Genomic DNA, 14152 nt, shown 5'->3' on the forward strand with positions numbered 1-14152 from the left:
TATTGTTGTCATTGCTATGCTTGCTGTGCTCAGGCAGAGTCGCTATGGAGTCGGTTCTGTTGAATGAGCACAATGAGAAGCCGGTTTTGTTGAAGGAGCACAATGAGAAGCTTATACAGTACCAACAACATCATCAGTTGATTCATTCCTAGAATACCTAACTTCCCATTAAATATACAATGGATATACAGAGGATACAGGGGAAAGACCAGAAGTACATCAGGTATAAGTTTGTTTATACATACATTAACAAAGCAATCAAGTTTGTTTATACATACATTAACAAAGCAATCATGAAATTGGAGGCGCATGACTGAAGCAACATTTCTGGGGTTTCTTTGAATGGCTTTCTGGAGTACAGAGGTTACCACAGACTCTGCCTCTGGATAGCTATTTATGTTTCTACGTCCCTGGGATTTTTAACCTTTCCCTCCGCCCTCTGCACAACCTAGTTCGTTCAGCTCAGCCCATCTTGCCTGTATCTATCTGCTCATCCGGGAGTGTTGGCAACCTGCGGATGCAGGTCGCTGGATGCACCTGGCTACACCACATGGCGATTTCACCCCATATCTATTTTGCATGCCCATCTTGCCTGTATCTATCTGCTCATCCGGGAGTGTTTTGCATGCCCATCTTGCCTGTATCTATCTGCTCATCCGGGAGTGTTCCGGGAGTGTTGGCAACCTGCGGATGCAGGTTGCTGGATGCACCTGGTTACACCACATGGCGATTTCACCCTATATCTATTTTGCATGTTTGTGCCGTGGCCCAGGTAGGTTACAGTGTCACGGTGGGGTGGGCTAGTCTGGGTTTCAAAAACACCTCTGCCTCTAGACAGCTATTTCTGTCAACCCCACAGTGCAGTTCGGCTTCTGCTGCCTTCAAATCCTACCTTCAAATCCAAAAAAAACCTCTGTCTCTGGACAACTATTTCTGTAAACCCCACAGTGCAGTTCGGCTTTTGCTGCCTTCAAATCCAGATACGAAGATCTCAAAAATACAAACAGCACAGGCAGCAACAATAGTTACCTGGCCAGCGCACTGTCATTGCTGTGCTCAGACAGAGTCGCTATGGAGTCGGTTCTGTTGAAGGAGCACAATGAGAAGCCGGTTTTGTTAAAGGAGCACAATGAGAAGCTTATACAGTACCAGCAGCATCGTCAGTCGATACAGTTGATTCATTCCTAGAATACCTAACTTCCCATTAACTATACAGAGGATATATAAAGGATAGCTGTACAAAGGTTACTTTGAATAGCTTTCTGGAGTACAGAGGTTACCACAGGCTCTGCCTCTGGATAGTTGTTTCTGTTTCTGCGTCCCTAGGATTCTTAACCTTTCCCTCCGCCCTCTGCACAACCTAGTTCGTTCAGCTCAGCCCATCTTGCCTGTATCTATCTGCTCATCCGGGAGTGTTGGTAGCTGGATGAGACAAAGCGCAGAAGGCCATGAAGTTGAAACTGGTGCACGTGTAGTGGGCAGTTGGATTATCCTTCTGCCTCCTGTATTGACATATGACGATGATACAATGTTAAGTGGCATGGTTTAGGCCCTGCATGCTATGCCATGGAGAAGGAGGTGAGGCATGTGGCGCTCATGGGAGGGCCCACATGGAGGTGTTTTTATTTTTAGTTTTTTAAGAGCTTTGTTTCCTTTTAATGCTAAATTACATTACTAATATACCTGGGATTGGTAGCTGCAGAGTTTGGCAAGCAGGATCTGATTCGGGATAATGGAGCGTAAACAATCGAGAGCTTATTATTATGAAGCCATGGCAGAGCTTCACAATGGCACTGGTACCTATTTGCTGAAATACTCGACGCCCTCAAAAGGATGGGAACCACTTTGGCTGAAATTCTCGATTGCCTGAATAGGATCGGAACAAAAATGGCGGCTTCCGCAGCCAAGATATGCAACCCTCGAAAGGCCACATCAAACGCCGCTGCGATTGATTTCTTGCGGGCGCTGAGGCCATGAAGGTTTTTCTTGTAAATATGTACAGTTTTTTTTTAAGGGGGCAGAGCTCTTTGCTGAGTCATTGTTGAATGCTAGTTGTAATTAGATGTTATTAGAGTTCAATAATCTCCCATATGGGCAGGACTATTATACAGATTTGTCTATTGGCTTTTTAAATGTAGAAGCCTGGTGCAAAATATATATAGATTTTTATTTTCAAAAAATAAATAACAGTCTGAGGTTTTTGCACTGATAGTGGGCGCAAGGCAATTTCAAGGCCATCTTGTTGTTTGAATGATACTAGTAAGTAAATGTGATTGTAGTACATTAATCTCCTCTGCTGTCGGACTCGACTATTATTTTTGTGATGCTGGCTTCGATTGTGTGTTATACAAGAAGACAGAGCTTTCATCGATCTGAAGCTTTGATTGAAATTTCAAAGTTCTGCATTAATTCTAAATGGCTAAAACATTTCTAGTTGTCTCTCCTGGGTTTAGTTTTATTAGGATTGGGATTAAGTTTCCTGGTGGGTGGATATGGTTCTGAACATTATATCCTTAGCTCCTAAATCCCCTGTCCTCCCTGCTACCTCTTTGAGCAGTAGTTCTTTCTGGGTTTAGTTTTATTCGAATTGGGATTAAGTTTCTTGGTGGGTGTATATGGTTCTGAACATTATATCCTTAGCTCCTAAATCCTCTGCCCTCCCTGCTACCTCTTTGAGCAGTAGTTCTTTTTGGGTTTAGTTGCGCAGTAGTTCTTTTTGGGTTTAGTTTTATTAGAATTGGGATTAAGTTTCTTGGTTTCTAGTTGTCTCTCCTGGGTTTAGTTTTATTAGGATTGGGATTAAGTTCCCTGATGACATTGATTACTTGTTCTATGACTAGTATTTCTAATAGTTACGAGTATATAGGCTTAGACCTATTCCCTACGTTAGGAGTGCACCTCTCATAACCAATATATCGATTACTTGTTGGTTAGTGCCTAATTAGGATTCTCTTGCTTTGTTTTGTTTGTAGCATTCCTCTTGTAACAGTTCGTTTTTTTCCCAATGAGTTTGTGTTTTCTTGGTTTAGTTGGGTATATGATTGTCTTGGTTCAAGAATTTAGTTTTTTATGGATATTGTCAGGTGGACCCTTCATTTGAAGGATTAGAAGGTGGTGTTGGAAGCCTTGTTAAGTGGAACCCGTTGGCAAATGTCACGGGTGATGTTGTTTGGAAATTTTCGAGAACGATGTTAGTCCCAGTGAATGCTATTCACCACAAGGTACTTTCAAATGATTTAATACCCACTTGGATCGTTTGGTTGAATGTGATAATTGGCACTATTTGCGTTTATCATTAGCTTCTTACCGTAGTCCGTCATCTATGATGGTTGCAGGGTTATGTTTCTATTGGATGTGAACCATGCACTCGGCCAGTTTTGCCGGGACAACATGAACGTGAAGGACGTTGGTGGTGGGAAGATTCGAATGCAAAAGAATGTGGCTTGCACAAGGTGCTTTTGGTTCCCGTTATATTTATTGTTTTCCAGCAATTTTTAACTGATGTTTTGTATGCTTGTCCTTATATATAACTGCCTCTGAATTAGCCACCGGTTTGGACCAAGCAGGTGGTTTCTTCAGCATTGGTTGAGTTATCTTGTTAGGTCTGTGCATCAAGTGGATTTAGTGGACCAACGCCACGGTCTTGCTTGTTAATTCCTTTTCCTCTAAATCCCACAGGCCTGATTTTGTGTTCATTGTGCTACCAGTAAAACATATTAGTAGGTCTGTGTTCGGCTTCTTCTTTACCTATGAGTTCTCTGATCATGAACCATCTAGGAGAACATGCCGATCTATTGTTACACGCTTAACCAAAAAGAATCTGATTACTATCACAGAAAGAAGAAGCCCTCTGAGGCCCTTAAAGCCAAATAGGTATAAAAGGTTGAGATTTTAAAACAGAACCTACCTAACCAATAAACTGATCAATTAGACAGGTATCCTTAAATCCAAATAGGTATAAAAGGTTGAGATTTAAAAACAGAACCTACCTAACCAATAAACTGATCGATTAGACTGGTGTCATCTATTTTGACCAATTGAAGATTTACCTGCATCCTATTCATCTCTCTGATACGATTTAGTCTGGAGATGTTGAAAACATGGCTTGTTTGACAATGCCTGCTCGCTTTTATAGCCAAACTGCCTTTTACTAGAGAACTCTGTAGCTTGGAGTTGACTGAGTAATACTTTCACTAGATTTAGAAGGCGTCAATAAGCTGTGGAATGACACTTTCTGAAATGCCGTATCATAAGTTACTGACTTTGTAGATCATTCCTATCTATGCCATTCCCCCAATTCAAATGACAAGTTTGCGTACTCTGTAATGCTTTCACTAGATTTAAAGATCATAAGTTGCCGACTTTGTAAATCATCCTAATCCACCCAATTCAAATGACTAAGTTTGCGTACTGTCTAATGCTTTCACTAGATTTAAAAGATCAGAAGTTGCTGACTTTGTAAATCATCCAAATCCATGTGATTACCTCAATTCAAAATCCTTAGCATCAGTTGCTGAAGAACTCACCATCTCTTTAACCATGGTCTTAGATCACATATTCTGTTTTCATATAGTACTCGTCATCCAAATCCATGTCATTACCCCAATTCAAATTCCTTAGCATCAGTTGCTGAAGAACTCACCATCTCTTTGCCCATGTTGCAGAGTCAGGGATTTTCACAGCAATCATTGTCAAAGCAGCAAACTTCTCAAGTGGTTCCTCAGCAACAAATACCTTCTGTGTCAGGAACAAACCATCAAGTTCTAATATCTTCTCCATCCTCTCTCCAGCAGCAGCAGTTGCCAACATCTGAACAACAAACATCATCTTGCTCCACGTTGTTAGCTTCATCATCACAGCAACAACAGAGGTCAGTTCAACCTCAACAGACTGCTCAACGAAGACTACTGCAACGACAAACAGGGTCTAATGTAGGATTACAGGTTTCCTCACACCTTGGTAAAGAATCTATGCAACAGTAAAGTCTCGCACAACTATATGTATATTTGATTTCTACTTGAAATATCAATATGACTTTCTTCTTGAAAAAGGAATGTAGAAAAAATATAACAGAATAGTTGTGTGACACAAGGAAACGAAAAACTACAGAGGATTAATTTAGCAGTAAACTAAATAGATAGCAGCTTTAAAATTGATTTATCGTCACCATGAGAACATTGGTTCAAATGATTACTGCAGACTGCAGAAGGGTTCAAAAAATAAAAGGGCGTCAGCAAGTTACAGATTGTCGGAGATGATGCAGGCTCAAGCTTATCAATCCAAAATCTCACCTACAAAAATGATCTGCAGATGAAAGTATCGGCGTGCTATCTGTAACATAACAGAATCGTCCAACTCATGATTCTAGAATAAATAACAAAAACATTCATGTCTTCTATTTTAGGTTTTTTAAGCTTATAACATAGTTGTGTTGTAAGACGACACTGAGACAAGCATACACCATGAACATTCAAAATACAAGTATGATGGACTCACTATCTATTGTCGCTTCCCTTGATGATCGACTCACTTGGCAGTCCGAAACGTTGGGTTCACAAAACTCTTCAACAGGTCATTCCTCCTCTATCTAAAACCATCTTCACCTGTATGGACTCCCTAAGTATGACAATATCAAATCCTGCAAGCTTTTGAGTAAACCCTTTTCCTGGGTAGGCCAGTTAGTCTGTCAAAGCAAGACCGTCTGAATCCAAGTCCTTGTCTTCTGAAATATTTGTTTATGTGCTTGTATCTAGGTTTATTGCTTACAGGTTTACCATTTCTCCGAAAATATTCACTGGACTGTTACGATTTCAGCGCTAGCTGTTGATTTATTCCCAGGGATAATGTTATCTGTGTATGTGTAATTGTACTGCTAATTCTATTAGCATAGAATTGTTAAAGAAAATATGCATTGTCAATGCGCAGGTTACTGTATTAAGGCTCTATACTTATTATTGTTTTGCATATTAAGATCTATGGTGGTGAATTGTTTGGGCCATAAGCCTTTGATTATGGAGCAGAGTTTCAAGAAATTGCGATAGTTCTAAATTTTTCCCTGGGAGACCTAATATAACGTACGTTCAGCTCTTGAACCCCATTTAAACTCAGATTCCAACAACCTTTCGAATTGAGTTGCATTTTCAAATTACCAATGTCAATGCTGCTGTTACCTGCATGGGAATGGTCTGAGACAACAATCTTATCCCACTTACTTTACCTTTCTGAGTGTTTCTTTTCTTCAAGCCAGCTAAATTTATCCTTCCGTTCAGCATATCTCTGTTCAACTCTACCCTTGAATTTACCCTTCGTAGTAACGTTCGACTTAACTTTTGGATTTATCCTTCGGTACGTGAGGTTGTGATTCTGGTAAGTTCTAATTGGTTAGACGGCGTGGGGAATTTCGTACATGGATCGTTAAAACATTGGTTAAGTTGGCAATCATGTTAATAATTTTTTTAAATCTAGACTCGGTGCCGAAGCAATTCCAAGCGCCAACAACAGCTCAACTATAATTATAAAACCAATAACACCAATCATTCTATCTCTGCAATTTTTGATAATTATTTTACAATAAAACCAATCAAGGATTCTATCTCTGCAATTTTTTGATAATTATTTTACGAGGACAATTTGTATAATATTATGGACATTATATTTTTTAATTAGTTAACAATTAATTAGTTAAACTGAACACTGCAATAATTATTACATTTAATATTATTAATTTGACTATTAAACATTTAATTATAACTATAAACATTTAATTATAACTATTAATTTTTTTGACATTAATGCTTTTTTATTTTGACATTAATGCTCTATTTTTTGACACTAATGTTTTCTTTGTTTGATGGTTATTTCACATGGACATCTATTATAGTATTATAATACTATAGCTATTAAGTTTTTTTTATTAATAGTTAATAATTAATGAGTTAAACAATGAAATAATTATTACATATAATTATTATTAACTTGATTATTAATAGACTATTGTGCATTTAATTATAGTTATCAATTCACTTGAATTAATGTTTTCTTCTTTTGATAATAAGCACAAATATTATTATTAAACAAAAATGTCCACACTTTAACACAAATATTATTGAAAGAATAATTTCGGCGTAAATCACATGTAGACAGACATTTGTCAAATGTCTGTTTACATGTGATTTACGCCGAAGTTATTCTTTCAACTATTATGGATCACAGAAGTCTCAATTCAACTACAAATATTATTGTTAAACAAAAATGTTCACACTTTCGCACAAAATGTCCTATTCATATAAACCATAAGTTGGATTGTGCAAAGCTAATTTTTTATTTTATTACTATAAAACATTGTACTCAATAAATGTGAGACTTATATAGTCCACTGCCCCACACATTTCAATAGCATAGCTTTACACAATGAGCTAAGTTGAGCAGAATAGAGTTGTCTTTAGTGTGACTTTTTGGACTTTTCACTGGCTGAATCTGGTGGAAAAATTGGAAGTGAAATCTTGATTTGTGTTATTTAAACTGGTTTTTTGATTATATATATGGATTCAACACCCTCAAAAACCCCTAGGGCACTTAGATTGTGTAAGGGCTACCCTTGAAACTTGTGATTTCAATAAATCCTGTCCGATTTTAGAGAAATTATAGCGAAAAAACCCACAGGAAAAGTTTTCAAAAAGTTCACTAAAGACAACTCCTAGCAAAATAAGCTATAATATAATATTTTTATTAATATTATTTTTAATGGGACGAAGAGGTGCTCTATAACCCAGTTTAGGGTGGACGGGTGAGTGTTAAATGGGTGAACATGGTGAAACTTTGATGTGTAAGCGTTAAATGTGAGATATTTTTTAAATTCATTTTTTTTATATGTTGTAACTTTGTTTTTTATTAATAAAATTACGAACAATTTTTCAGATAAAATAAATTATAATATACATATCACGTTAAAATATATAACATATAAATAGTACTTATAAATTAACCTCCATTTTACCATATAAATTAAAATAATGAGTACTTATAAATTAACCTCCATTTTACCATATAAATTAAAATAATGATTGCATAACCATCTTTAAATTTAATTAATAAGCGCATAAAAATTTAATATTTACAATATAACAAGACTTTTAATCATGAATATTTACCATGGATATTATTAACTTCTAAAAAGTTTTTTTACAATACCGTGGGCCAATACCCAAGAGAAAGATAGAGAGAGGGAGGTAGAGAAGGGAAGACAATCATAATACCATGGTTTATCAATACCATGGGCCATCTATCATTTTGATTATTATGTTATGGATCCAGGCTTTTAATTATTCTATTACAATACCATGGGCCATCTAGGCTTTTGATTATTATGTTATGGATTTAGGCTTTTAATTATTCTATTACAATACCATGGCTTATCAATACCACATGCCCAAAAACCATAACTTATTTCAAAATCAAAATATTTTACAAATACTTTATTTTAATTTAATTTTATAACATTTTTTTTATTAATTCTAAAAGCAAAAAGGTTATAATTACTTTTGAGGTATATCTAAATCCCCATCCTCACGATTACTAAAATATTCCCATCGATATTAAATGGAGGATAGATGCATTTTAACCAAAGATCCAAGCAAAGAGAGAAAACAGAGTGACTAACAATGATATAAGAAAGATAGTGCATGATTCTTTTAAGTTTTTTATTATTGTATTTTCTATGACATAATTGATCCAAAATATAATATTTTACAACCAATTATATATTTTTTAATTTAGATATTTTCTTAAATACAATACAATGGGATCATATTTAAGAGAGAGAGAGAGAGTGATATGGAGGGGAATAGAGTGGGGGAGAGAGACATAGCGGTGGGAGAGACAAGGAGAGAGAGGAGGGGAGAGGGAGGCGGAGAGAGATGGATTAGGAGGGGGAAATAGAGGGAGGGAAGAACAAAGACATTGAGAGATAGAGGTGGAGAGAGAGAGAGAGAGATAAGGGAGAGATGAAGATGGAATGAGGGAGAGAGGAGACGAGGGAAGGGAGAGAAAAGGAGAGGATAGAGATAGGGAAAGAAGGGGAAGAGAGAGATAGGGAGACATAGATATGGAGGGGGGAGAGAGGGAGAACGAGAGGGGGAGAGAGAGAGGGGAGAGAGAGGGAGATAGTGATAGAGTTGGAGGGTGGAGAGAGAGGAAAAGGGAGGGAGAAGGAGAGAGAGAGAGAGGGAGATAGAAAGAGAGTTGGAGGGTGGTGAGAGAGAGTGTGTGTGATGGGGGGGAGATACAGAGGGAGGTGGGAGAGAAAGGGAGAGAGAGGAAGGAAGAGAGAGAGGAGAGAGAGAGGGGGGGAGATAGATGGAGTTGGAAGGTGAAGAAAGACATGGAGAGAGAGGTGGAGAGGGAGAGGGAGTGACAAGCGAGAGATGGCAAGACGATGAGAGAGAGAGAGAGAGGGAGACAAGGAGAAGAGAGAGAGAGAGAGGAGGGGAGGAGTGAGAGGGAGAGGAAGAGGGGGGGATAGAGTGTGTGTTTTGGGAGTGAGAAGGAGAGAATGGGGGAGATATAGATATAGATGGGGGGGGGGTGAAGGAAGAAGAGTTAGGTAAAGAGAGGGAGGGAGGAAGAGAGAGAGGGAGAGAGAGAGAGAGAGAGAGAGAGAGAGGGAGGGAGAGAGAGAGAGAGAGTGTATGTTGGGGTTGATATATATATATATATATATATATATAGAGAGAGAGAGAGAGAGAGAGAGAGAGAGAGAGAGAGAGAGGACTTGATTTCTAATCCTATCTGATCACTTACACTAGATGCATTGATTTAAGTGTAGATGTTGATTTCTAATCCTAATTAATACCTTACACTAAATGCATTGATTTCTACTCCTATTTGATTGCTTGCACTAAAGGCATTAGTTTCAATGTAGATATTGATTTCTAATCGTATTTGATCACTTGCACTAGATGCATTGATTTTAGTGTAGATGTTAATTTCTAATCCTATTTAATACCTTATACTAGATGCATTGATTTCAGTGTAGATGTTGATTTCTACTCCTATTTGATTGCTTGCACTGGATGCATTGGTTTTAGTGTAGATATTGATTTATAATCCTATATGATCGCTTGCACTAGATGCATTGATTTCAATGTAGATGTCGATTTCTAATCCTATTTAATACCTTACACTAGATGCATTGATTTCAATGTAAATGTTGATTTCTACTCCTATTTGATTGCTTGCACTGAATGCATTGGTTTTAATGTAGATATTGATTTCTAATCATATTTGATTGCTTGCATTAGATTCATTGATTTTAGTGTAGATGTTGATCTCTAATCCTATTTGATTGTTTGCATTAGATGCATTGATTTTAGTGCAGATGTTGATTTCTAATCCTATTTGATTGTTTGCATTAGATGCATTGGTTTCAATGTAGATGTTGATTTTTGTTTTGATGTAACTAGATGTATGATGTACATTAATTTCAAAGTAATTAGATTAATTGTGTGCATTGATTTCAGTGTAAGCATATCTCTACCCCCTCCATCTATATCTCTATCTCCCATTGTCTCTCCTTCTTTATCTCTTTATCTCACCCCCCAAACATTCACATTCTCTCTCCATATATATATATATATATATATATATCTCTACCTCCCTTTTCCACTCCCTCTCTCTCTTCCCCTTATCTCTCTCTAACACTTCTCTCTCCATATCTATATCTCTTCCTCCCTCCATGTCTTTGCCTCTCTCTTCTTCCCTCTCTCCCCCCTCCATCTATATCTCTATCTCACCCCCAAAACATACAAACTCTCTCTCAGTGTGCACACATAAACATTATTCATGACGTGAATTGACTTCTTTGTTACAGTAATTCAACCATAAATACAATACTTGAATTTTCATCCTAAATAAAATGTTCACTTACCCGAAATGTCTTCTTCTTAAAAACTATTATCTATTTGTAATTGGCTACATAAATAAATATTCCCATTTTCCATCATTCAACATTGTTAGTCACTTTGCATTCAAACGCAGTAATAGAAAATAACTAACAGGTGTGACAATAAGAATAGTAGAAGAAAATAGTTTCAAATTGATCGCAATGAATATTGTTTGCAATTCACTATATTCTTATTATTCACATTTTCTATCGTTCAACATTGTTACATTGTCACTTTGCACTTAAAATTTTTATTTCATCATTTTTCATCATTCAAGTTACTAACAATCTCTCTCATCTCAACAAACTGAGGTAACTAAGCAAAGTTAAAGTTAAATTGACCAAATTAATATTATACATATTTATCATATTTAAAATGATCAAAATAATTATATGTTCAACAAATTTTGTATGACTGCACACGATTGAAACCAACCTAGATCCATCTTAACCTTGGATCTATCAAGCACCAAGAGGGATCAAATCTCTCGAGGTGCAAATCTTTCCTCAAGTTTTGCACTCAAAAAATAGGTCCGCACCTCGAGAGATTTGATCCCTCTCGACGCTTGATAGATTAAGATGGATCTAGGATGGTTTTTTTTTTTTTTTGTTTTTTGTTTTTTGTTTTTTTTAACATGGTCAGTTACTTTTGTATTATAAAATGAACAGAAGAAGGACTAAGTCCTATTACATTCCGGTTGCAAAAGGTCTTTACTAGAGGAACAAAAGGGGAACGCAGTCCCTACCTCATCATGTGAGACCTTGTTTCTAAAGTACTGAAAATTTAAAAACACATATTGCCTGACAAACTGCCCAAGCAGCAAGCAAAATTTGCAGAGCATTGAAGGAAGAAGGCATGAAGATCACCAAAATTGGTTCACAGACTCCTCAGGTTGCTGACCCTTCTTTTTATTATATCTGGAGGAAGCTTCACCCTGCTCGCTTTGGTTCAAAGAGTTGATGTAGTCAACTGCATCCTCAAGATGCTTGCATTTGTCCTTCAGCTCTTCAATCTCTGCTTTTTGTTTCTCGATTTCAATTTTCTTGTAGTTATTAACGGTCTTCATCTCTGCATGAAGATCTTTGAGTATTTGAATAAAACGACCAATCATGAATCTATTGGCACGACACATAGTGCAACTTTCATTTTTTTCCACTTTTTCTAAGGGGTTGCAAGACATCTTTGCTGGCCTATCAACTATATTGTTATGAATTCCTACTAGAAGATTGCTTTGATCTATCTTATTTGCTTTTGAAGAATTCCTTTTAGTATGTTAATAAGACTGCTTTCTCTTGCTAATGCTGGAGGCTGAGTGGGTCTTCTTCTGTGAAATGGGCAAAAGAGGAGTAATAGGCTCAGATATGATAGACTAAAACTTACAAGTGGAAGGGATGCTGAGCGGGCTGTATAAGTCTGAGTGAACCGACTAGAGGTAAAGCATTGAGGTTTCTCTGATATTCTGCAAAAGGCCGAGAGCGCAGCTGTGAAGGGAGAAAGAGGATGGAGCCAGAACAGGAAGATCACACAGATTGAGAAAATAGTGGAGCGAGGTTCTATTCAACTGAGACTGGCTCTGGTCAGAATGGTGAGGATCAATGGTCTTAAAAGACAGAGATCTGAGAGGAGTGAGTTGCAAAAAAGAGAGAAACAGAGCCTCTGATAACAGGGGCCTGTACACGCTTAACACAATGGTAGTCCTGCAGTTATTTTCAGCTTGCATAATAGAACAAATTCTACAAAGATTATTTCCTCTGATAATTTCATCAACTTTCTTACCTCAGCTCAGCTCCTACGTATTGAAATTGCTTGGAGTTCGCTGCTCTCTAGTTTCTATTTCCCGATGTTGCCTCTGATAATGAAGGTTCCTGCGCTTGAGGTTCTTTTTGTAGGCTTGATTGAGCATGCTAAGCTCGTGACTCTTCTCAACCTTCTCATGAATATCTCACTGACTACCATGCTTGCCCGACTTTCTATTCAGCTCAGTTTGAACACTGCCTTGATTGATATGACCTTTAGCTGCTATGTTCTAATCATGGAGGCGATTCCTGCTCTGATGCAAATCACAATGCATCAATTTCTTAATTATGAGGATTTTCCTCACTGTACGAGAAGGATTGGCTAAGATTTTTCTGCCTGTCATGTATAAGTGGCTCTCCTGTTGCTTATTCGTATTTTGATTCCTTGTTACAATTGATTTGATGTGATTAACTATGCTTTGAGTCTTAGACCAGTCCTCTTGAGGGGACGAATTATGGGATTGCTTGTTCATAAATATCATGGTTTTCTTTCACCATTCCGGCTCTCCGGTCCACTGCCTTGTTGGCCAATGAGTCGGCCTCCTTGTTTTGGGTTCTAAGGACGTGTTTAAAAACAACATTCCACAGCTTCTTTATGTTGTCCGAAATTCTTTGTCGAATTTTATTTAATGCTAGATTTTTTAAGTCTCTCCCTGCTTCCATTGTTGTTATTATAATTGCTGAGTCGCCAATTATTATAGGATCTTTTAACTAGTATTTTTTAAGGATATTGGTGCCCATTGGCAAACTGTAAGCCTCCGCCCTATTGTTTTTCATTTTTCTGAGCCCCCATTCATAAGTAGCTATTGTCTCGCCTTTCGGATCCAGAATTAATCCACTTGCCCCTGCTCTTCCAGGATTATTCTTTGAAGCATCGTCGAAGAAAAGTATGTGATTTATTTGAATTTTGATCCATTCCTCCATCTTCTTGTCATTCCCACAGAGCTTCCAATCTCTGATTTTTCCTCCTACCTTCTTTGGAAATTGGTTCCTTGCTGAGTCTTCAATGAGGGCTTTTCTATACCAATCCTTTTCTTCTTGCTACAAACTGTTTTGATCCATACTTGGCACTCCATTTGCACTTATCATCTCTGAAATTTGACCCCATGTCTTGGCTAAAATGGTCCCAATATTTGGCTTTTGGCCTTTAAAGATACACTTATTCCTGGCCAGCCATAAATGCCAGCACAGAGTGGAGGGAAGGCACTTTCAGATTCGACTTATGACAAATTTTTTTTCTTTGCATATGGGTAGCTTTGCTCCCAATTTATATTTAGGGTTGTCAGCTCTTCAATTGTGTCAATGTTCATTACAAGAGGACTGATGATTTGTTTCCAGCATTGTCTTGCAATAGTGCATTTCAAAAATAAGTGTTGAATACTTTCTTCTTCTCTTTGACACATGACACATATAGAG

The 14152-nt window shown here is 37.4% G+C and overlaps 1 protein-coding gene across 4 annotated transcripts in view; it reads left to right on the plus strand.

Moving 5' to 3' along the window:
- Window positions 1-5481, plus strand: part of LOC149242483 (uncharacterized) — a 5767-nt gene extending 286 nt beyond the window's left edge. The window contains exons 1-6 of one of the 4 annotated variants that reach the window (XM_089374260.1): window positions 1798-1979; window positions 2213-2259; window positions 3084-3221; window positions 3336-3452; window positions 4665-4959; window positions 5200-5481. In XM_089374260.1, coding sequence (XP_089230386.1) covers window positions 2251-2259; window positions 3084-3221; window positions 3336-3452; window positions 4665-4959; window positions 5200-5258 — 618 coding nt within the window. In that variant the 5' untranslated portion in view covers window positions 1798-1979; window positions 2213-2250 and the 3' untranslated portion in view covers window positions 5259-5481. Of the gene's footprint in view, window positions 224-1797; window positions 1989-2212; window positions 2260-3083; window positions 3222-3335; window positions 3453-4664; window positions 4960-5199 lie in introns of those variants that run through there. The other 3 variants (XM_089374262.1, XM_089374259.1, XM_089374261.1) reach the window with 3 other exon arrangements.
- The last annotated feature ends 8671 nt before the right edge of the window (window positions 5482-14152 follow it).

The sequence above is a fragment of the Pinus tabuliformis genome, chromosome 8 (assembly GCF_031772625.1).
Source record: "Pinus tabuliformis cultivar Carrire ecotype Pingquan chromosome 8, CPIR1, whole genome shotgun sequence".
NCBI lineage: Eukaryota > Viridiplantae > Streptophyta > Pinopsida > Pinales > Pinaceae > Pinus > Pinus tabuliformis.